At 35.4% G+C, this 24,733-nt stretch overlaps 1 protein-coding gene across 1 annotated transcript in view; it reads left to right on the top strand.

Moving 5' to 3' along the window:
- TRDN (triadin) overlaps positions 1-24,733 on the top strand; it is a 338,537-nt gene that overhangs the window by 28,458 nt on the left and 285,346 nt on the right. Inside the window, exons 5-6 of the mRNA XM_077752724.1 lie at positions 11,024-11,083; positions 23,230-23,283. Of these exons, the coding sequence (XP_077608850.1) occupies positions 11,024-11,083; positions 23,230-23,283 (114 nt within the window). The remainder of the gene's footprint in view (positions 1-11,023; positions 11,084-23,229; positions 23,284-24,733) is intronic.

Genomic DNA, 24,733 nt, shown 5'->3' with positions numbered 1-24,733 from the left:
TTTATCTTTGGACCTCTTCACGTAGTAAGTCTGGGTCAAAATGCACTTCCATAACAGTGGAACTGCATATTACACTTGGCTACACAAGGAACTCACTGCTTTCTCTTCTGCCTGTTTTTCCTATTATTAATCAGACCTACAACGACAGGGTGACAAAGTACAGAAAGAACAGACAGCAGGCTTAGAGGTAGACTCAGATTAAAATTGTCTGAGAAGGTTGAGGTAAAGGAATATCTGGAGAGTGATCCAGAGATTCACTTCTTGATGGGGTTGCAGCTTTAGTGAATTCTGGATCTACCAGGTCAGGCAATTTTGTATCTTGTGCTACTAGAAAGAGCTCATTTCAATTGAGGCAAGCAAACTAGAACCAGGATGATAGTAGGTAAATAATGTTAGGGAAATACTACCACAAATAATAGTAGGTAGAACCAAATCCTGAAGGGAAATGCCAAAGAAAGCACTGAGATTATTCTTGCTCCAACAAGAAATACTAAAATGGTTGGGCCTGAGGTGTCTCAGAAAGTCTTCTGTCCCACGATGCTGCCACCAAAATCTGATCTCAGAGTTGCTTCAATATTACCTTTATTTCAGATTGGAAAAGTATTGAAGAAGTGTATGAATGAGAAGCTGTTGAGTATCATTTATTCCAGACTCTTTTCTCTCCAGATAGGGATGTTTCCCTTCTTAAAATCATAAGAAATGAGGTGTTGGTTGAATGCAATTGGCTTAAAGTGCTACATATTCCTAATTATATATTTTCATTTAAAATGGCTTGTTGAAAAATAAAATGAATTTTTAAAAAAAGCAAAACAGAAAACTTTCCAGTGGTTCTCAACTCTGTGTATCAGATTCAAATGACAAGAGACCAAAATTCATTTCCAACTGATTTAATGGAAAGAATACTTTAATGGTTTGAGTGACTGGAAGATACAAGACTAAAACTGGATTCAAGGGTGGTTAGATAGAGGTTTTTTAATAACATGATTAGTAAATCCTCTCTCTTTGCTCCTGACCCTGCTTTCCTTCATCTGCTTCATTCGCAGACAGGCTTTCCTCTCCTAGTGGCAATTACAATGACCAGAAGCTTGAGGCCAAAAGTATCTTTCTTTAGCAACTCAGGAGAGAAGCCTATGCTTTCCCCTAAGTATTTCAGCAAAAACAATGTAACTGACTCTTATTGATTTAGTATTGAGTAACATGCTTTTCTTAGATTCAATCATTCGCCAGGGACCTGTACTTTGTCAATACCTAGTGAATAGACTCACCCTTGGGAGTCAAGAGTGGGGTTAGTTAGCATCCCCCAAACTATTTATGTTGAGATTAGAAAAGGATTGGTTCCTGAAACTAGAGGAGGGATGCTGTTATAATAATGAATTCTAGCAGGAAAGCCACAGATGTCTTTTTAATTTGGAGTCCCAGATCCCTTCCCTCTTAAGATTCACCCAGCCAGAATCTCCAGGGGTCAAGCCTTAAGCAGCTGTATTTTCAAAAACTCCCCAATGTGTTTCTAACTCACATCCAGGATGACAATAATTGCAACCCAAATGATTAATTCTAAAAATGAGTGATTTTATGCATAGTGACACCAGGAAGGAAGAGAGTTGAAGATAAGCGGATAATAGCATGTTTTGTTTATACATAGTGACTGCTCTGCTATATAAATTTCCATTAAAAATACCAACATGAATGATAAAATGTAAACTAAGTTAATATCACTGCCACATTGACCTAGACTATTGGAATCACTATTGACAATTGATGCTCATCAGCTGAACACATCAACATTTTAAACATGATTGAAATAGACTCAAAGGAGTACTATGAGGAGATATTTGCATTGGTTCCCCTTCTGCTGTTCACATACTATGGTTAAGTCACTTAACCTCAGTGGCTGTCAGCTCTCACATCTATGAAACAAAGATGCTGGACTTTACTGATACCAGGTTTTTTCTGGCTATAATATTTTACGATTTTATGATTAAATTGTGATGTTCTGTATTAATAATTTCACCAAGAGTTTCATATGACCATGGGACAGCAGCATTAGCATCATCTGGGAGTGATTTAGAAATGCAGAGCCAGGCTTCATCTGGACCAAATAAATAAAATGAATCAAAATCTGCAGTTTAAGAAGATCCCCAGGTATCTCATGCACATTAGAATTTGAAAAACGTTGGTCTAGACAACATTTCCTACTTCTGACTGTGCTTCTGAAACCGCCTGAGACCTTATTTAAATTGGAGATCCCTAAAAGTTTCCTCACCATAAGAGACTAGTTGATTAAGTTTGGGCTGTAGCTCAGGAATACATTTTAATATCTCTCCAGATGATTCTGATGTCCAGCTACATTGATCTTGTCTAGTATATCATCAGATATGAAACACACAGCCAAAACATCATCCAAGTCTGTAAAGTCCACCAGCAATTATCTTATAAAAGGTATTGTTTGTAGTCATTTCCACCTCTGTCTGGCTTCTGAACACATGGGAAATAGTATCTCATTTTACGGATGGATAAAATATAATTCAAAGAGGAAAAATGGATTAACCTAAGATTACTGAGTTAATGGCAAAAATGAGATTAGACAGATAGCATATTTATTTTCAAAGTTTTTTGTAGGGGTCAAGATTATGTAGTATTCTGACTACTATTTTTCTTGAAAAAGTTGAGCTTATTTTGCAAAACTTTACTTAGTAATGAAATCTAACAAAATTAAGGTCTAAAACATTTTTATGTTTATGGGATCCAACATCCCTGAAGGAAACTATTTCAATATTTGTCTACCACTGTATCTGAGTGTATACCAACTTAATCATAAATACTTGGTAGCTTTGAGGGAAATAATATATTCATTTTTATACTCTTCATTAATGGTCAGTAGTGTGATTCTTCAATTTTTTATCAATATATCAGAAAAATTATCAGAAAAATCATAGAAAATATAAATACATACACATTATTTAGAATGCTTATCTAAATTACTGAGAACTCAATACAACATTTTTCTTAACAATCCTTAATTAACCACTAAAAAGATAACTAATCTTGCTTGGTTATTTATCATAATTAAACTTTTGTGTCCTAATCACAATTGGCAAAACCTTAAAAATAGAGTTTCTATGTTCAAATAATAAGTAATTTGAATTTTCAGTATTAAAATAAGACAAGTTGTAAGAAGACATTTCATATTGTCTAGTGCTTATGTGATATATAGAGAAAACACAGTGATAAAAATCATTCATTGAAATCCACAACCCTCATAATAATTTAATAAATTTGATTGTCATCTAAAAGAATCAAGACAGTTGCCTTGGTGATAGAGACTATTTTTTCAATTTCTTGAGTCTGTCATTTTAGAATCTTGAATTGATAATATTTTTAGTTTTTTAACAATATGTTATATTAATAGAGATAAAATCTATGCTTTAAATTGACCATGTGAACCATTTTTAAATATAATTTATTGTAAAGTTGGCAATATGGTATATACTATAGTGTGCTCTTGGTTTTAGGTGTAGATTCCCGTGATTCATTGCTTACATACAACACTGAGTGCTCATCCCAACAATTGTCCTCCTCAATGCCCATCAACCATTGAGTCTTAAACATAATTATAAACTACTCAAAATGAGATTTGCTATGATCGTAACTAAACTATTTATCATAAGCAAAATATGTGTAATATATAAAATAGCTCAGAAAGACTTCATTACAAAATGAAGTTATCCTTCGGGGCGCCTGGGTGGCTTAGTCGGTTAAGCGTCCGACTTTCGCTTAGGTCATGATCTCGCGGTTCGTGGGTTCGAGCCCCGCGTCGGGCTCTGTGCTGACTGCCAGCTCGGAGCCTGGAGCCTGTTTCAGTCTGTGACTCCCTCTCTCTCTCTGACCCTCCCCTGCTCACGCTGTCTCTCTCTCTCTCTCTCTCCTAGAAATAAATAAAACATTAAAAAAATAAAAATAAAAAAAATAAAGTTATCCTTAGGGCTCATTTAGCACTGTCTATTTTCACTAATTTGATCCCAATGATTGCTACTGCTAGTGGCCCTCCCATTTCAAGTTCCATGGCCTCTCCTCCAAAATTATATTTGGGAGTTGAGCTCAGAGTCTTGGGAAAATCTCTGGGTTATGATTACCACTGGCACTGTGGGAGACATAGAGGTTAGATAATTACATATTTATAGAATTAAACTGTCTAAAGATGAAGAAGGAGAATCAAGCCAATGACATGAATCTTCACTTCTAAGGTGGTGAAGTTTTAAAGATTTTGTCTATTGAATAGACATAAAGAACAGGTGAGAGAGATATGATGATCCACAACCGCTTTCTATATTGTCCAAGAGCTTATAACTCATAATATTATTTAAATAATTTATTTTTTAAAATTATTATATATTTACTTTTCATTTGAAATTTTTTCCTAATGTTTATTTATTTTGAGAGAGAGAGACAGAACACAATCAGGGGAGGGGCAGAGAGACACAGAATCCGAAGCAGGCTCTAGGCTCTGAGTTGTCAGTACAGAGCCCAATATGGGGCTTGAACTCATGAACCATGAGATAATGACTTGAGTTGATGGTGGATGTTCAACCAACTGAGGCTCCCAGGCTCCCTAATTACATATTTATCAAGTCATTGATGTATAACAGCCACCATTGTTATACATTGAAAAGTTAATGTGGAACAATATAGACATAATTGTTGCCCTCATCAATTTAGAATTTAATGTGAGAGACAAGTAATTGTAATAATAATAGCCAATATTTACAGTATTCTTACTTGATAATCAGGTGTTGTTCTAAATCCTTTACATTTTAACTTATTTTATGTTTTTAATATTTACTTATTTTTGAGAGAGACAATGTGATTGGGGGAGGGGCAGAGAGTGAGAAAGACGGAGAATCTGAGGCAGTCTCCTCACCGTTAGCACAGTACAAGAGCCCACCATGGGGCTTGAAACCACGAACCATGAGATCATGCCCAGAGCTGAAGCTGGATGCTTAACCGACTGAGTCACCCAGGAGCCCCACATTTTAACTTATTTTAATTCTTATGTAAATCTATGTGGAAGATACTTCTAATAACCTCATTTTATAGATGAAGACATAAAGTTTAAACAGCTGGTAAGAAAAGGAATCAGATATCAACTGGGCAGATTGACTTCAGCATCTGTTAATAACTTACCTATGTCTAATTTTCCTAACAAAAATGCATATTTTAATTATATTAGAATACTATAGATCAATGCCATCTTTCATATGACAGTTATTAAAATAACCATTTAATGATCATTGAAACCTACAAAAATGAGAAATCTAAATATTACTCATCTTTACCAGCACTTCACAAGTCTGGTCTGAGACTAACATCTCTTGAGAGACATTGGACTCTGACCTAATTGCTTGCTTGGCTTTGGACTTTAGAGAAACAGCCTGACTTAGGAGGATATATTTCCTTGTTATCTTCATTGAATTATAAAGCATAAAAGTCAGGGTTTAAATTCTCTGAGTTCCTTAAATGAAGGAAATTTGTAAATGCATTTAGAGCCTAGCATGATAAAGTTTTCTGATGATTTCAAATGCTTTTAGTTTTACAGTAGGAGATGAATAAAAATAAGGATCTAAAGGGAGACATTATTATTTTTCTCCATGTCTCATATTTATTCATACTTCCCTGTAGCTGTGGAGGAAAACTACAGAGGAAAATCAGGAGTATTGAAAAAAGTTAGACTATGCTTCTCACATTCTGGGGAGATAACTTGCCCTTTTCGTAAATCTTTTAGCACACTTGTACTGTTAGCAACACAGTAAACATGAGTGGCTACTGGCTCACTCTTCTCAGGTAGGGTTACTGATGACTCAGTAGAAAAAGAAATTTCCTTTCTCCCTCCTGACACATTGAAATAATTATCGCTCTTTTCCCATGTTCTTTTTCCCTTTTCCAGTTCTCAAAATTCAAATAGGGATTTGTATCCTTAAGGGCCTGTGTGCAGTCTCACATCTGGATTGAGATAGTTTGACCTCTGTGCCTTCTAAGCCACAAAACAATCTGTAAGGTTTACTGGTTACCAAAATGGCTTATGATTCCAACTGGCATCTGGGGCTGAGACTTACTATAATATCTTCCGAGACATTGGATACTAATTTAATTGGAAAGCACATATATTTGAAGGTAAATAACAACTGCTTTGACCTTCTTTGTCCCCTGTATCCAGGATTTGTGCTGAACTGTACTTAAATGTGTCATGATGTTAAATGCAATTTTATGCAATTATACATTATTGTCATATTATGCAAAATGGAGTTATCCACCAGTCTGTGGAAATTATTAAACCACTGGAAGCTAGTTGTAATATAATTCAGGAAATTTTATTTTTCTTGGAAGTTTGTTGAAAACTGTAGAGTGATAAAGTTCTACATTTAGTGACTTGAATCTTTAAACTTAAAATTTACATTCTTATATGAATGGTTCCTAGCTGGAAAGAGCAGTTGAGAGTAACAAATCAAACATCATCTGCTTATGAGAAAAATATCCTTATGAAGTAGGATATTTTTGGTAGCATGTTGTTACTGAATTGGACAGAATCCTGGATGGTTATCATTTCCTGGCTCAAGTGTAAGGAGACAGAACTGGCACATGTGCAGAGGCTCCATTGTGTTCTCTAGGCATCTGATAGCCACAGGCATTGACACTTGTCATAGAATCCAATTCCCAAAGAAAATTCAATGTTGCAATAAAGCATGCAGAGAGAGATTTAATTTATCCTTAAGTTTGAATCATAAGAAGTAAATTTCTTTTGTCTTCTTTTTTTAATGTTTATTTATTTTTGAGAGAGAGAGAGACAGAGAGACAGAGCATGAGTTGGGGAGGGGCAGAGAAAGAGGGAGACACAGAATTCAAAGCAAGCTCCAGATTCTGAGCTGTCAGCACAGAGCCTGATGCGGAGCTCGAACTCACAAACTGCGAGATCATGATCTGAGCTGAAGTCGGATGCTTAACCGACAGAGCCACCCAGATGTCCCTCTTTTGTCTTCTATAAGCAGAAAAATATATGTGTAAGTGTGCCTTTATAAGGTTAGCTGTGCAAGTCTACATGCCTCTATAGAAATACTAATGGTCTTCAGGTGAGTTAAAAAAATTAGTTGATGACATTCCTATACAAAAAAAAAAAAAAAATGCCTGTGTAAGTCATCATATTTCTTTGTGACCTGTAAAGATTTTATTGTGTATGTGTGTGTATTTTAATCCATGAACCCTGCTGCCACTTATGAGAAGTCTAAGTAGATCTTCCCAGAGCAATGAGGTTGTCCTTGTAGAAGACTGAAGTACGGAATCAGGAAAATAAAAAATTAGGGCTTTATCCTTGAGATTGGTCTGAGTTATAGAACTGGATTATGTCTGCTTCATTTACTATAGAGTAAAAAACAGACTAAGAAATATGTTGTCATTTTTTCAGCCTAATTCTCTTTTAGTTTCATTTTAGTTATATTTTTCTTAAGGAAAATGTAGAGTGAAATATACCCAACATGCTAGGATTTACCTTCTTTGGATTAACTCCTTTCCCTGTATTTGGAAAACGGTGGAGGGAATGCATTTCTCAGTACCTTTTCATGAATGGTGCTCTTGATCCCAACCTTGTTGAGATTTGTCTTCTCTTAACTTTATTTTTTCCCTCAAGGATGGACTTATGCTCATTTCAATGCTGATCACAATCTACAGCTCATTCCTTTTTGATGGGATGCTGCTGTGTACAAAGGAACTAGAGCGAAGGGGTGCCAAGGTAGCTCCTGCTACTGCTTCTCATTGCAGTTCTCTGATGTGCAAACATCCATCCACCTTGCAAGAAACCCAGCCATGGACAAACATGGGTTGTCTAACCCCAAACACCACCACCCTGTGGTGTATTTCCCTGTCCAGTGTATTTCCCCAAATGAAACTAGACCAGAAGGCTTTTAGAACTACCCAGGCAGGATGGCCTTTAGCACCTGATCCTACAGAAAATTCTAACTCAAGTCTGATCCTCTGCAGGAGCTACAGCACCTCTTTTTTTGTTCTTCTGAGTGGCCAATAGTTGCCTACTGCATGCACATACATGCACACGCACCTCCCTCTAAATGAAAAATATCATTCTAAACGACAATTTCAAGGTATTCTTGTCTCACAACAAAGGTAGTATTTCAAGCAAGCTTTTAATTTAGAAAATTTTCTTCCATTTCTGTATTCAAATCAATCCCTACTAGGGGTAAGAAATTATCTTTTAAAGGTGACTCTCTTAGCATATCCAGACTACTCTAAATCTTTGGCATTTTACTTGCCTTATTGGCCTGATTTATACAAGGCACCAATCTTTGCAGCCTCTGTAGATCTGACTAGGAGGGAGGAAGCAAGATAGTACTGGCAAGGGAGAATTTCAAGTTTTCTTTTTCACTTGCTAAAGATTTAACTCTGTGGATGACCTAAGGTTTTTCGAAGATAGTTTGCCCACTCTTAAGACTAAACCGGCACAGGCTGATGGTAATACAGTGTGAACCACATATACAATTTAAAATTTTCAAGTAGCTACACATTTAAAACGTAAAAAGAATAATATGAAATTAATTTTAATGGCATGTCTTATTTAACCTAATCAGGGTCTCAGTGAGGGCTCAACCAGAAAAGCAGAGCCAGTAGGAGATTATGCAGATATATTGATATATTAAGAAATTTATTACAAGGAATTAGCATATATGATTGTGGGGACTGGCTAAGTAGAGGACGGCAGTCAGGAAGGGAAAATCACAGGCAAAAGTGAACCCAGAGGCAGGGACCGAAGCTGAAGCTGTCATCCCCAGACAGAATTTCTTTCTCCTCCCTGGGAAACTTCGTGATCCGGAATCATCTTTTTAAAGTCTATGGATTAGGGATTTTAATTACATCTGTAAAATACCTTCACAGCAAATCCTAGATTAGTGTTCATTTGAATGACTTGGGATAGTAGTGTAACCAAGGTGACACACAAATAAAATGATAACACTAAATATACTCCAACTCATATCATCCCAATATGTTATTAACGTAAAATCATTGATGAGATATTGGACATTCTTTTTTATACTAAGTCTCCATAATTCAGTATGTACTTAAACTTACATCACATCTTAATGTACGCTAACTTCATAGTCTGTCCTTAACATTCACATGAGTCTTGTAGCTATTGCCTAGGGCAGTGCAGGTCTAAAGTAACAGTGATTAGGTATGTTATCTCATATCTTTAGGCAGTTCTAGATAAATATCTTTAGGTAGTATATTAAGTAAGGTTTCTGTTAGCTTTATTGTCTATAGCTGATAAAATGCAACTTTATTGTGCCTTTGCAACCTGAACACAGATGAAAATTTTCTACCCATATACCTCTATATAATAATTTAGTATAGTGCAACACTATTCTTCTTTCTTAATTATAGAAATACTACAGAAACCAAGAGCACAAGGTATGCAAAAGAAATACTGTCCTGAGCCATCTGAACACATTCTTGGAGGCTTATTTTGTCCTACATTTGGCAATGTCTGAAGACGTTTGCATTTGGCAATTAGCATTTGGCAACATCTAAAGAAATTTTCATAGTCATGACAGGGGATGGAGCTACTACTTACATTTAAAAGGAGAAGCCAGGGATGCTGCTAAATACCATAGATGGCACAGAATAACCTATTCTACCCCCAAATAATGATTCACCCACCTTAAAAAGGACTGATAGTAAGTGACCAACAGATATCTAAAAACACACACAGACACACACACACACACACACACACTCACACACACATTCGGAGTAAGATTTGGAAACCTATGGAGAACAAATTTTTTTTAAAAATGGTGGGAGAGACAAAAAAAAAGTAAATTTCCTGTGGCCTTTGAAGATCTTTCTTTGAAACTTGGAAAAATTTTACCAGGGATGTGATAAAGTATTTTAACTCTTTTGTATCTCCATTGCCATATCAAAGTCAGGGATGGGATAAGGGAAAGGTCTGGCCCTGTATATGTGAGGATGGATTCATGGCATAAACAAGAAGAGGACATTTTCACAGTGATAATTACCTCCTTAACATGTGAAAATCACTACCTGTCTTATCTGAAGATACTTCGGATTTTCCTATGGTTGGTCTTGATTTTAGACTTCTGGAAAAATTACATAAGTGCAAATTCACAATTACAAATGGAGAATTTAAAATGTGTACAGTAATTAGCACCATCTCAGATCATCTGTGAAATAAAGTTGTGATAAATAAATAAGTAAACCTCATTAGCATTTTCCTATGAAAAACCATGGTATTAAGACTAAGTCACTTTTCAGAGGTAGTAATCATATTTGTAAACTCTAATATCTAATTTAGTTCCATCTAAATTAACTTCAAATTCAGAATTAACTTCATTTTCTAAGCCTTGGCAATGTATGTATACCAAAGCTAGCAGAAAATTAAATATATTTGTTAAAATCTTATATTTAGGAAAAAATGTAACAAGCGATTTATTCCATGAAATGTATCATATCTGCATGCAGTAATTATGGGTTAAATGCAATGCCAAATTCTGATTATAAACATAGCTTAGAGTCAATACTTCTGAGATATATTTCCTATTAGGTAGTTACAGTTCATTTCACAAATTCTTAATTTAATATGTAAAAATGAAATCTTCCTCAATCTAAATGACATTCTTACTAAGGATTCTTAATTGTATTGAGAGTAATTGAAATAAAACATAATTATAGTTTGTGATCAATTTTAGCACTGAAAATGGTGACAACATAGCCCCCTTGATGTAAGTTTTTAAGCTTTTTCAAATAGCACTAATTTTGAAGTGAATTCAATTTTCCCTTATTTGAATAAGTGAATGATTTATGTAGCAATATATTACAATGACTTTTTCCATTTAAATACCTCTACCTTAGACTTCATGGCGGAATTTTAAAGTTTAGATCATAGTTACAGTTTATATTTTGTATATTTTCAAAAACAATTTTTAAATTATAAATTATGTTTTTCTAGAAATACACAAAGACAAGACTGAAAAGCAGGAGAAACCTGAAAGGAAAATAGTACCTAAAGGTAAATGTTTAATATTGTGTTTATTCTTGTTTTTTGTTTTTTTTTTTAACTTAAGATACATATTTTGTGTATTCCTGTGGGACAAACAAAAATTTTCATGTTGAGTATTCCCTTGTTTTAATATTTTTGATAGTGTTTAAAGGAATGCTTTTACTTCCCAGTTAACTTCAAGTATAAATATATATGTAATATTTAATAATCGGAATCAAAGTAACTTCAAAACATGTGACAATCTTTAAATTACTTACAAGCAATTTTTACCTACTGAGATAGTAGTGTAAATATAATTTTTGACTTACTAGTAAACATTTATTCGTCTTTGAATAAGTTACTGTAATATGTCAGAGTTCATTTTTTTACCTTTAATTTTTTATGTCATTCAGAGCATTTAAAATGTTTGGCATAGAAATGCAGTCATTTTATTGCCTCACTGTAGACTGCTACGGCCCGCAGCTTTCTTGCCCAGCCTCAAGGGTGCATGGACAGTGACAACAAGATGATTAATATCTCTTACAACTCAAATGAATCCGGTAACTCCAAACTTGCATTAGAGGCATATTAATAATGACCAGCATTGTCTTGTTCATTTTATCAAGCATCACTTTTCCAGAAGTGGACCATGTAGTCATAAACTTTGAAGAAACTCATAGGAAGCTTTCAAAGAGATATATTTCTGAATATGCCCAGGTTTCCCCAATGTACAACCTCGTGTGTTTTTTAAGTGAGTTAGGGCAGAAACTAAAATCTCATAATTACTGTTTATGTGATATGGACAGAAAATGAAATAATTTTTCTGGGATAGAAATTGAATCTTGTCGGGGCGCCTGGGTGGCTTAGTCGGTTAAGCGTCCGACTTTCGCTTAGGTCATGATCTCGCAGTTCGTGGGTTCGAGCCCCGCGTCGGGCTCTGTGCTGACTGCCAGCTCAGAGCCTGGAGCCTGTTTCAGATACTGTATCTCCCTCTCTCTCTGACCCTCCCCTGCTCACACTGTCTCTCTCTCTCTCCTAGAAATAAATAAAAATAAAAATATTAAAAAAAAAGAAATTGAATCTTGTCTAATATTTATTTCTTCAAAATTGGCTAATGTAAAAACTACCTGCAACAAATTGCAAAGTTGCAAACAGTAAAGTTTCAAATAATAGAAGTTTTACCTAACCTTAACGTATACCAATATGTCAATCTATATAAAAATGCCATTTTAATATACTTCATGTACTTCCTTTTTGTGAAGAGCTTCAATCATTCAGCAGATATTATGTCTTTAATCCTAAGGTTTAAATTCATTCCAGACGGGTCAGCCAATCCTTATACAATCAAGGACATGAGGCTTACTCGATTGAAACCCATTTATATTTGTACTTAGGGAACTAATGTCTTCTTACTGTCCCCTTTCCTTTTTGGTCCTTAATTCCTTTGGTCAGGGAAGTTGGACCCAGTCCTGGGTATGGATTAACTAAGCTAGCCATGATTGAACTGGCTATGTGTTTCTGCTGGAAGTTAAACAGAACCTCAACTGGTTCCACGTGATTGGAATCTCTGCTGTTTTATCTTGCAGACTGTACTATTAATTTAATAGCAGTGCTGCTGGAGTGGATGTGGTGATACAGATGGCACCATTTGCATGTTGGACCTGGCTCTATTAGAATCCTGCTGCTAAAGACTTTGAGCAGTGAGCTGTAGAGTGGGCTTATTAAACTAGTGAGTCTTGCATAATTAAAACAGTGAATTTGGCAGAAGTTGAAAATAAATTTCTCAAAGGCTGGGTTAGAGATTAGTACCTGAATATATTCCCTGAATAGACCAACTATATTTTGAAGAGTGAATATTTCTCAAGAAAGAGAAAATGGAGCTTCAACTGTTTGAGACTTACATGGGTTTTAGAAGTAGTAACTTTTTTCCATTTTTTTTCCTGTGTGAATATGAACAAACATTCCATTTTCATGCTTGGTTTCCTCATTCAGGTAGAATAATGCCTGTTTTTTATTTCCAGGTAGCTTGGTGAAAACAAATGTGTTTTTATAACTTCACAGACGTAGATAAATATGTTTTCTGTGTGCCACATTTCATATCAGTTATGATTATATGTGATGGAGAGTTAGGAATTTGAATTCTTATCAAAATATTTGAACTCTTACAAGAAAAGATACAATATGTCCAAGGTAATAGTAGCCTGTGATGGTTACAGGAAAGCCAGCAAATAACTGAGTCCAAAAAGCTGGTAAGAAATAAATAAATACATAAATGAGAACCTGGTGAAAGCTGATGAGGGTGGGGGAGATAAAAATGTTAGTGGTGATAGAAGCTAGATCACATGTTATTGTCTCTCTCACTTTATTCTCCTTTAAGGGATTCATATGGTATTCACTACTGATTAGGACAGTGACAATCTCTTGCATGTTTCTTATCTGCATTACTTCTCATCCTATATCTGGGACTACTTGATATCCATCTGATCATAGACTGAAAGAACTTAAGATATATCATCCAAAGATTCTGTAACACAACACTCAAACACCTTTATATATTCATGATTCCCTTCTTAAAAAATCTCATATAAGCATTTATCTACTATGAAACAAATACTATAGATTTCATCTACGGTTTCTAATGTTTCACTTAATCTTCATGGAACAATCTAACATGGGAGATATAATCCCATTTAAAACTGAGAATATTGCGGTTTTACCTGAACTCAATTATTTTCTGAGTGTTTCATGCTTATTAACTTACAGAGCCAAGTGATCACCTCATATTTTTCTAACTTAACATGTGGCTTTCTCAATATACCCTCCATTCCATTTTCCTTCTTTTTTGCTCCACTATGTCTAAATGTCTATACTCAAATTTTCTCACAGCTGAAGGATCTTGACCTTTTCTCTGAATCTCCATGTTTAGGACCTTGTAATCTGCTGATCAACTTCACTGAAATGCTTGTACTTCCAAATTCTACCAGCAGTTACTAGGTACTCATTTCTGTTCCCTCCCCATCTGTTTGCACCATGGAATTGTCGTGTGTGATGGCTTACTTGCAAAGCAGGCACCATATACTGAATAAACAGTATCTACCTCTAAATCTCCTCACCATTATTTTGACACTTAGCAAAATGAGAAATGAGACCTGACAGTACTTATTCTTTTGGTAGAAATGCCAAATGGCACATGATGGGAATATTAGTTTCCTGTGGCTGCTGTAACAAATTACCAAAAATGTGTGTCTTAAAAACAATAGAAATTTATTATCTTTGCAGTTCTAGAGGCCAGAAATCTAAAATTAGTTTCACTGGGCCTAAATTAAGTTGTCAGCAGGGCCAAACTAGCTCAGGGGCTCTAGAGGAGAATCTGTTCTTGCCTTTTCCAGCTTCTAGGCTTACTATACGTCTTGGTTTGTGGATTCATCACTCCAATCTCTGCCTCTGTGGCCACAGTGCCTTCTTCTCTTCTGTCTTCAAATCTTCTACCTCCCTATTATAAGGAAACATGGGGTTACATGGAAGGCTCACCTAGTTAATCCAGGAAAATTTCCCTATTTCAAGATACTTGGCTTAATCACATTGCTAAATCCCTTTTACCTATATATGGTAATATTCACAGATTCCAGAGATTAAGACATCAATATATTTTAGGGGGCTATTGTTTAAATTACCCCACTCAGCTACTCTTTAACTAGAGTACAAATGAGTCAGATTTCAGAGAAGACTGATACCTAAATACAAAATATATGTATTTAAAGATAGGAATCACAGAATGGCAAGGTTTACTAAATTTATGGTAGCAACATTGTCATAAGAGTTTTTACAAATCTTTAGCTATCAGCATAGCAAAATAAGTTGTAAAATTATTACTGTTAGGAAATTCAGGTTTGGAGGAAATATTCAGGTTTCATTATTTAGGGGACCAGAACTAGTCAGAGTAATTCTATTATTTTTGGTTTATTTAAAAAAGACAGATATTCGGGATTTTTTGTTTTTAATTTTTTCCTGATGAGGCTATGTGAAGAGTTTAGTCACTTTAGAAGTAGGATAAAGTTTATGCATGGCCAAGATAGTGCCATAATTTCCTTAAGTTATTATAATATAAGTTCCTTATTAAAAATTCATATAGAGTGTGCATGCACTTTAAATCAAAAACCTGAGAATGACCTGAATACCTTAAGTATTTTTATATTGGATAATCTCTTCACATTTCATTTAAAACATTGATTAATTTAAGAGCCCAAGTGGTTAATTAATTTTGACATTTGAAATAACTGAAGAAGTAAAATATGAAAAGCCTCTGGACCCTCCTACACAACTCTCATCTGATTTGACACAGATAAGTAACAGACTTCTTTCACTCAGTGTATTTGAAGCTGGTATTAAGTTCCATTGCACAAAATGTTTTCATGCCTCTGTATTATTGGTCACAATAATAGATATCACTATCTACTCAAGCTATTCAAGCTGCAGAACTAGGGGTTATTATTGCCCATGGTGGCACGGACTTGATGGATTTTAGAATCATCTGGATAGTTTTTAAAATATATATCCATTGAATTAATGTTTGCGACATAAGGCTAGGGTTTGAGTCAAGCTCTTCTAAAGACTCACATGATTCGCCAAGATCAGAATCACTATCAATTAAACTCATGGCCTAGAGTTCAAGTACAGTCCACAGACGTTTCCACTGACCAGCTGTATTTTAAAATAATGTATAACTGGTTGTCTTGGGGTGGGGCCTGCACCTATGGTTTAGCAGAGTCTTTACCACTCTCTGTCATCACTCCTGGAGAAGACACAATCTGCGTCATTAGAGAAGGCATTTGAGTTACATTCCTGCCATAGACATCTTAGTCTCTTTCAATATGAAGAGCGGTCCTGCTCAGCCCCATGTCCTACTCCTTCTTTACTATAATGTAATCTATTCTTACCTCTCCTCTCCCATGGTTATCTCTTCCACAATCATTTCTCAATTAGATTAGGACAGTGAATTTCACTGAGTTACCCCTCAGATTCATGTTAATCATGTCATTCACAGGCTTAAATCCATCTGTGGCCATTACAGTGTCTTAGAAATAAAAGCCACATTTTCTACCGTGCCATAGAAGACTCTCTTCATATAATCAGTGACGACCTTAAAAATGTCCAGCCTTATCCATACTTTCCCAACTCTGCAACCGCCTCCTCGACCCTTTCAACTCTCAACTCTGCTCCTGTTTCCCTGCTTCCATGACACCCCAGACCCACCAACATCGCCTTTGCCATAGGCAGCCTGCACTGTTGGGCACTCCCTGAGCAGGCTCTAATGCCATCTCACAGCTCTGTGCTTCTGTGTGCACTGTCCTCTCTGGCCAGCCGACCCTTCTTGTGCAGTCACTTACAGGTCTTCCATTCATTTCTTGATTCTCAGACGGACTGTCAGTTCCTTTAATAGGCCTTCTCTACTGTTCCTCATTCTGGGGACATTTCAGGATTTTCTACATGAGACTTTTATACCCCTGACTTCACACTATGAAGCATTTTGACATCAATTTTTTTTTTTTATTTTGGTTATATTATCTAACTCACTGAGGGCAAGAACTATGTTTGTCTTCATATATGTTCTTGGTCATTTTTAACATTTACTTTTATGAGTCAAGCTCAATGGTCTGTTAGATTTCTACCAGCTCTGAATTTATGTCTTATATCAAATTAAATATGATTCGAACATTTAGCAAAGTGCCCAACACAAGAAACAAAATAATGAATGAACTACTTAATGAAGCATTCATTTTATCTATTTTGCTGACCTCTACTTAACTCCTATTCTTTCCTTGAGCATTTCTATGTTTAATTTCAAATGTATATTATTATTCAGCTTTAACTGGGCTATTGCAATGTCAAATTTATTTGGTCAGAAGCAATTGAAGAATTTGATAGTAAGGCCCATATTAAGACAACATGTAACATGTAATTAGGAAACACAAAAAAATTTCAATATAATAAAATAGGTTAAATTATACAAATTAATTTGGACAATTTGAAAAAGGCAGAAAAAAAGAAAAAAGAAGAAAAATAACCACAAACCAAATATTTAAAGATAAACCCTAATATATTTTTTATTTTCCTCACATTTTTTCTTTCATTTAGGTTTTTTTCTTCTTTATTGTATATTGCCTTGGGATTTTTTGGGATGGCAACTTGTGTTGTTATCTTCAGATAACATTTAGTCTTTTATTTAACCAATAAACATGTCAATTTACTCAGAGAATAAACCATAAGAAATCGGAACCCAGTTGGTAAACATATAACTAAATTAAAGAACTTTATGGCTCCTGGAAAAAAGGAGGTTTTTTAGGCATTCAGAACAATAGGTATTTGCTACATCAACCTGAGTTGTTTAATGTTTGGGTAAAGAACTGACCTCAGGAATGGGGAAGAATTTCACATGGCAGAAGTGTGTGCTGATGAATGTTCAACAATCAAAGTGGGCCAGCCAGTAGAAACGGGAGTATCATGACAGGCAGATGCTATAAATGGAAAAACTGGCCATAACCATTAGGTAATAATACACATTAATTTATTCACAGCACTTACTTTGTGCCAAACACCATACTCAGCACTAAAAATTCAACGATGAATCAGTCCCAGTCCACTGAGAGATCTAAAACACAGTTATACCATCATGTAGTGAGTATTCCACAAAGAGACATCCTGGAGGAGATAACCAGCTTCCACAATTGCTAAGTAGGTCTGAATGCAGTTTTTTGGTAAAGCCTTAAAGGAATGGATGAGTCAAGATTTAGATGTGCACTCTGGAACCTGAACTGGAAGACATAAGAGCTAGGTCAAGGGCCATTCGAGGAACAAGGTGAGAACTTAGTTAAAAGACACAACAGAACCCCAATGATTCGTATTAGTATTAGTTTCCTAGGGATCCAATTACAGAGTACCAAAAACTGGGTGGTTTAAAATAACAGAAATTTATTGTCTCACAGTTACAGAGGCTAAATAAATTTATTTGCTAACCATCATTTGAAAAATATAGTACCTATATATTGTCTCTGAAGGATGATTTCAGGAGGACTGATTATCTCAGAGAGCTGCAAAGGAGAAGCTATTCCATGCTTCTCCTAGCTCCTGGTGATTGGGTGGCAATCTTTGCCTTGTAGATGAATCACTCTAATCTGTCTTCATCTTCACGTGGTGTTTTCCCTGCATCTCTACTTTTTTCCCTCTGCATATCTGTCTCTGTGTCCAAATTTTCCCTTTTCATAAGGACACCCATCATATTGAATTAAAGACCACCATAATGACTTCATTTTAATTTGATTGCTTCTGTAAAGACTCTATTTCCAACTAAGGTCACATTCTGAGGTAGTGGATTAGGACTCCAACACATCTTTACCACTCCAATACTGGTATGCCACCCGATGCATACCAGTATTACATGTGGTCAGAAGAACATTTATTTGAAAGGGTAATTTAGAGTAATAATCCTGACTGACTGGTTTAGGATTGTTTCTGGGAGATAATTATAGGACTGGAATTGTAGGCTGGCAAAGGGTTTTTCTGAAGATGAGGCTCAAAAACCAAAGAGTACAAGACATTAAAATGTATCTAACTATCCTGTGCCCTTTGTAAAAAAGCTCTCAAAGACCACAAACTAATTAAGTCAGCCTCTATTGTATAAACTTTTATTTTTCTTCTCTCAGTGATGCTTAATTGACTCTTTAAAGTACAAAATGTATTTTCTCTCTTTCTGCCTGACAGCTGTGAAATATAAACCTGGAAAATGAGATATCTACACATATCTATGCATCACCTCCTCCATAGTGGTTGCTCGCTTTTGAGGAAGTGATTACAGTTCTGACTGGCTATGGAGCCCCAGTTGAAGAGGAAATTGCCCATACAATTAAATCAGAATTCAGAGTAAAACTAATATTTTGGAATTTAAAAATATACTTTGTGATTTAGAGCATTTATCAGATGAGTTTTGTAATATGCGGGAATTTGACTAATCTGCACTTTAATAGATACATAAATGTAATTTTATCATGAAAAAGAAGCATGTGTATTATTGCAGGATTGGTTTTAGATAACGGGCTCAGAGAATCCAACCAGCACACTTTGGCTCATAAGAACAAGTTCCTAGTCTGCACAGGACCTGCGTGGACAAGGTTGCAGAGTTGGGGAAAGAGTGCTGGTTTGGCAATCTGATCACACTGAATTCTTCTCTGCCATAGACTCTTTTGAGGCAATGTTTTCTTATCCAGGGACAAAGAAGTTCAGGCTAACTGACCTCTTAGATTCTTTTCAGCTCTGAAATTGTGTGTTTATTTTAAATAAAAAAATGATAAATTCCTTCTTTAGGAAAAATGAGTAATATAATCTTTGACAAGTTTCTCTACTCAAGAGTGCTTTTCTATTTGAGTTCACCATTACCACGGAGAATGTGTAGATCATCTTGGCTTAGCACAGAATGGAAATTTTATAGGTTAGTTACAAAATAAATAAAAACATACAGAGACATACATACTAACCAAGAGTACATCTGACACTTTGTTTTAGTGTTGACAAAAGCCTAAGCAAATCAGTTACTGAAAAATTTTTGACACCAAACTTCTGGTTTTTTCTAACTAAGAACAGAGAGATCAGCAAAAGGACTCAGCCAGCCTGGCACTGAATCCTTATTGCTTGGCCTCTAGGGAGGGTTTGCCTGATAAGAACCTCAGGGTCAGGTGCACTATGAGCTCTGGTACATTCAGAGAAGGACACAGGGTTTGTCCGGCAGGTTGCCAGGGCTAAACTCTGTAAAAGCACAGAGCACAGCTTGCAGAGTGCTGGAGAGGGACCACATGGGGTGGGCGAGAGGCTGCTGCAGAGTTAAGTTGAGCTGAATGTTCTGGTCAGGGAAAGGTCAAAGTCTGGGCAAGTGCAAGAACAGCAGAGCCCTGCCAAACTCCGATGCCAAACATCAGGGCCATTCCAACTGGTGGATTCCATTTGTTTTTAATTATCAGTATACCGAAGGGACTTTTGTTTCTTGTAAATAAGGATGACAAGCAAATTAAGCTCCAGCAGGTGCAACAAGCTTATTTTGTCCTGAGCTAAAACTGTCCTAGCTTAGATATAACTTGCCAAACAGAGCTGGTGACATATGAAAACTTTTTTTTTCTTCCATATGAAAACTTTTGGTTGTAGTTTCTAAGCAAAGAGGTGCACAAGTAAACACAGTTTTTGGAAAAAAATACTTTTTTTAAACTTTAGAGTGATTATTAAGGCAGTTACTGATGGTTGCATTATTTTGATAAAAGAAACTTTAAAACTTGGTATGTGAGCTCAATCTTGCCAAAGTTTGAAGTTTTCATCCAAGAAGCTCTACTGGCTGTCTGCCATTTTGAACAGCTCCCTGGAGCACAGGGGTCCAGCTGTTTCACTAAGCAATGTTATGGTACCGTTTCTGAGGGGGATAATGAAATTCCAGCAGATAGGACGGTGTCTGTAAATCAAAACTTAGACTGTGAGGAACCAGATTTTCCCCCAGGGTAACAAGAATGAGGCATTAATATGCCAGTTTGAGTCTGAATTCAGCCCCCTTGCTCTTTTGATTTTGTATTAATTCTCCCATTTATGCCTGTGCACACGTCAGCTAGAAAATCCTTTAATGGAATGGACAACCAGCTGTCCAAGGTGGGTGAGGTCTGGTCCTTCACAGAAGCAAAGACACAGATTAGGTGTTCTCTTGGGAATCTTGCCAATCAGGTTCCAAAAGCACAGCTTATCTAGTGCATACTTAGTTCCCTCTAGAGAATGTTTAAAAGAGGCTTTGTTTTTGCCAAGATTTTCTTTTAGTTTTAGCTTAATTAATAGTGGCCCGAAAGAACCAATATAAGTTTGTGGTCATGTGTGAATGCTGAGGTCCCCTTTCTTCTGTGAGATACTTTTATTGAACTTAGTAACACAGAAACACCTAAAAGGATTATAAAATGTAAGGAAAATAATGTTTAGATGTTCAAAGATATATTTATTTTCCTTCTGTTTTTCACTGAGGTTTAATTATTTGAGAAATTTTGATACATTGGAAAAAAATTTAATGGCCAGAAGCAAGCAGTGCTTATAATATCTATATCATATCATTAATAAATAGAATTGTACTAGGAGATGAAAACAGTTTTTCTTATAATGTTTTAGAATTTGCCTTACTCCAAAAAAATCTATTAAAACTCCAGTATGGGGCAGACACCATGTGATGAGCCAGAGATACAAAAATAAAATAACATGATGTAGTCTTTAAAGAGATTTCACCTACTAGGAAGTCAGATATATGGACAATGGCAGCATTTTTAAAACTTTATTTATGTATGTACTTATTTATTTATTTTGAGAGAGAGGGAGAGAGTCTGAGCAGGTAAGGGGTAGAGAGAGAAAGAGAGAGAGAATCCCAAGCAAACTCTGTGCTGTCAGCGCAGAGCCCAAGGTGGGGCCTGATCTCGTGAATGTTGAGATCATGACTTCATGACTTGAGCATAAATCAAAACTAGGAAGCTCAACTGACTGGGCCACCCAGGTGTCCTGACAAAGGCAGTATTATTATTTAATTGTTAAAATGGAATTGTGCACATGTTCAGTTAGTTTATAAAATAAATAGAGATCAAAAAAATTTTACTGGGAGGAGCAACTGAATCAGAACTGAAAAGGAACTGAAAAAGGAAGTGTAAGCGTGGGGATTGGGGTGGAAGGTACAGGCAGGTAGAGAGGAGGGCATACTTGGAGCTATGTTTGTTTTGATACATCTGGAATATAAAGTTCATGGGAAATTCAAGTAGATTGGATGGGATTGATATGCAAATGTCAAGTCATTAGAACAATAACATAGTTTTATATTTCATATAGTACCTATCCCATAGGTACTATATAATAGATACCATGTTAAGCCATGAGGGAAATACTAATATTTGTAACAAGTTAATAGTATAATCAGATTTTCCTGTTAGAAAGATTACTCTAAGAGAGAAAGATGTAAATCTAAAGGTTTAAGAGAATAGTTAAGATGCTATTATAAATAATATTTGGAATACTGATATACCAAGAAGGGCATTCTACTCCAAATTTTGAAATGGTCTCTTTCCTTTTCTCCTTCCAGCTTCCTTACTAGGTTAATTTCTCCTCATCTTTCACATTCTTAAATGTCACTTCTACTAAGAGATACTCCCCAAATACACAGGCAATATCTATGAATGCCCTGAATACTTTCTTCATGGCATTTATACCAACTTCAATTAATTACCTTTGCAGTAATTTGTTTAACCTCCATTATTCATCCACTTATTGACATCACAGTGACTGGGATAGAGTCTATCTTGCCGAACTCTCTTTAGCACATAGCATGTGCTTTCTATATTTTTGTGTAAATAAATGGCAAATAGGGGATGTAATATTGGATTTAAAAAGTTGGGTAGGAGGAATATTACAAGGTAGATTGAAAGAGTTTGGCAAATGAACAGAAGTGGAAAATAAAAGATGAATCCTGGATGACTCCCATGTTTCTAGACTGACAATTAGATGTGCCATTAATAAGAATTACGACTAAATTATGGGGAAAGATTTTAACTTAAATTTGAGCTCTTCTGTATTAATTAATTGGATCTCAGCTCAGAGTAAATTAAATTTAGTTTTCCTTAAGAGGATTTGGTGTCATTCTAATCTCATGCCAGTATATTTTCAAAAATTTGGGGTGGGGAACGTTTCTGTAGAGGAGTAACGTGCAATTTAGGTTGATTATACTTTGCCTCAGATTCAGGTTATTATCTCTCTGCATTTCTGTCCTTATATTTTGGTGTTTCTCCAGTATTGAGCTAGGATCCTTTGCATACAGCATGATAAGTTTTTAAAGTTTTCCACTACTACATTAAATTGAAGTTAAAGATTTCAAAAAACTGAGGTGTATTCTTACTTTTGCAATCAGACCTGGTTTGGGGACAAGTTTGTGCTTGGGTACAAAATAAAAATAGAAATAAAAAATTTATAATTATCTTAATATTTAAACATCTAACTATGTACAACCTCATTCCAGTTAAAATAGATTTTCAAAAGCAGCAGACAAGCTTTTGACATCAAAAATTGCCATGCAAACATCTTATAATTTATTCTCTTTATTTAAGTGAAAAATATTCTCTGTTTCTTTTCAGTTACACACAAAGAAAAAGAAAAGCCCAAAGAAAAAGAAAAATCTGAAAAGAAAGGTATGGAAAAGTTCTTACTGCTGTTAATACACATTGGTTCCTTCCCCTTTGACCTCTTATTCTTTACATAAGATTTTATTTTTAAAATTATATTTTGATATTTTCCTTAGAATTGAATCTATAAAGAGTAATTTCTAGGCTGAAGTAAATAAAATATTTGAGACTCCAACTTGGTTACCAATTTACTTTCTAGAAATGTATTCATTTTTTTCCCCTGGCAGTTGTGAGACTGCCTAGGCTAACAGTGAGGATATTATTTCACGAAATATTTTTCGATTTGATAGGTAAGAAAGTATACCTCATTATTTTAACTTGCATTCTTTAATTACCTGTAAGACTGGAATTTAAAAAGTAACTTTTATGTATTTGTTTAGAATCTGCAATGTAAACTCATTGTTTAGTAGATACAGATACATTATGAAAAGCTTCCTCCTGCCTTGTTCCGCGCCCCCAGTACCATTGCATCCTATCCACACATACACACAATACACCGCTTCTATGAGTTTTATGTGCATCTTTCAGAGCTTCAATATGAATTTATAAGAAAGTACCACTTACTGTTTGTCCATTTTTTATACAAAATTTAATGTATCCTACATTCCGGCTTTTATAATTTAATAATATATCTTAGAGTTCTTTCCATCTCAGTAAATAGGTATTTCTCATTCTTTTAATGTTTATTTTTGAGAGGTGGGAGGGGCAGAGAGAAAGGGAGACACAGGATCTGAAGCAGGCTCCAGACTCTGCGCTCTCAGCACAGAGCCTGACACAGGGCTCTAACACCGGTATTTTCCTCATTTTTTTAAAAAAAGCTTCATGGTATTTAAACGGAGATATTTTCTTGGGGCACCTGAGTGGCTCAGCCAGTTAAGCTTCCAACTTCGACTCAGGTCATGATCTCTCAGTTGATGAGTTTGAGCCCTGTGTGCATGTCATTTGGGTATATTTTCCTGGTCTGTCACTTTTTCAAATATTTTCCTCAGGTTTTATAGTTAATGTTAGGGCTTCCGTCTGTGTGAGTAGACATGTGTGAATGCATATATGTGTGTATTTGTATTGTGTGTGTGTGTGTGTGAGTTTGTGTGTCTGTTTAGATTCTTAAATTTCTATATGGCTAGATAATGTTTTATTTTCTTCTGGTGATTCTGCTTTTGAATCTTCATTCAAAGAGTAATTCAACAGTTATTAATATTTCATCAAGTTTTTAAATTTAGTTTCATATTTCACATTTAACTTTAATTCATCAAAATTTCATTTCAGTGTAGGATGTGATATAAATCTCTAATTTTTTTCTTTTTCTTTTTTCTTTCTTTTGTTTTTTTTTTTTTTTTTTTTGCTCTTGTGGATCACATCCAGAATATTTGCACTAGATTTCAGCTGATTTACAAGCTTACAATATGCATAGCCTGCTGCACTATTTCTTGTGCAACATTCCACTCAGATAGAATGT

Source organism: Crocuta crocuta, unplaced genomic scaffold (assembly GCF_008692635.1).
Source record: "Crocuta crocuta isolate KB4526 unplaced genomic scaffold, BGI_CrCroc_1.0 scaffold230, whole genome shotgun sequence".
NCBI lineage: Eukaryota > Metazoa > Chordata > Mammalia > Carnivora > Hyaenidae > Crocuta > Crocuta crocuta.
Note: the sequence above shows the minus strand (reverse complement) of the source record. Positions and strands in the feature narration are given on the sequence as shown.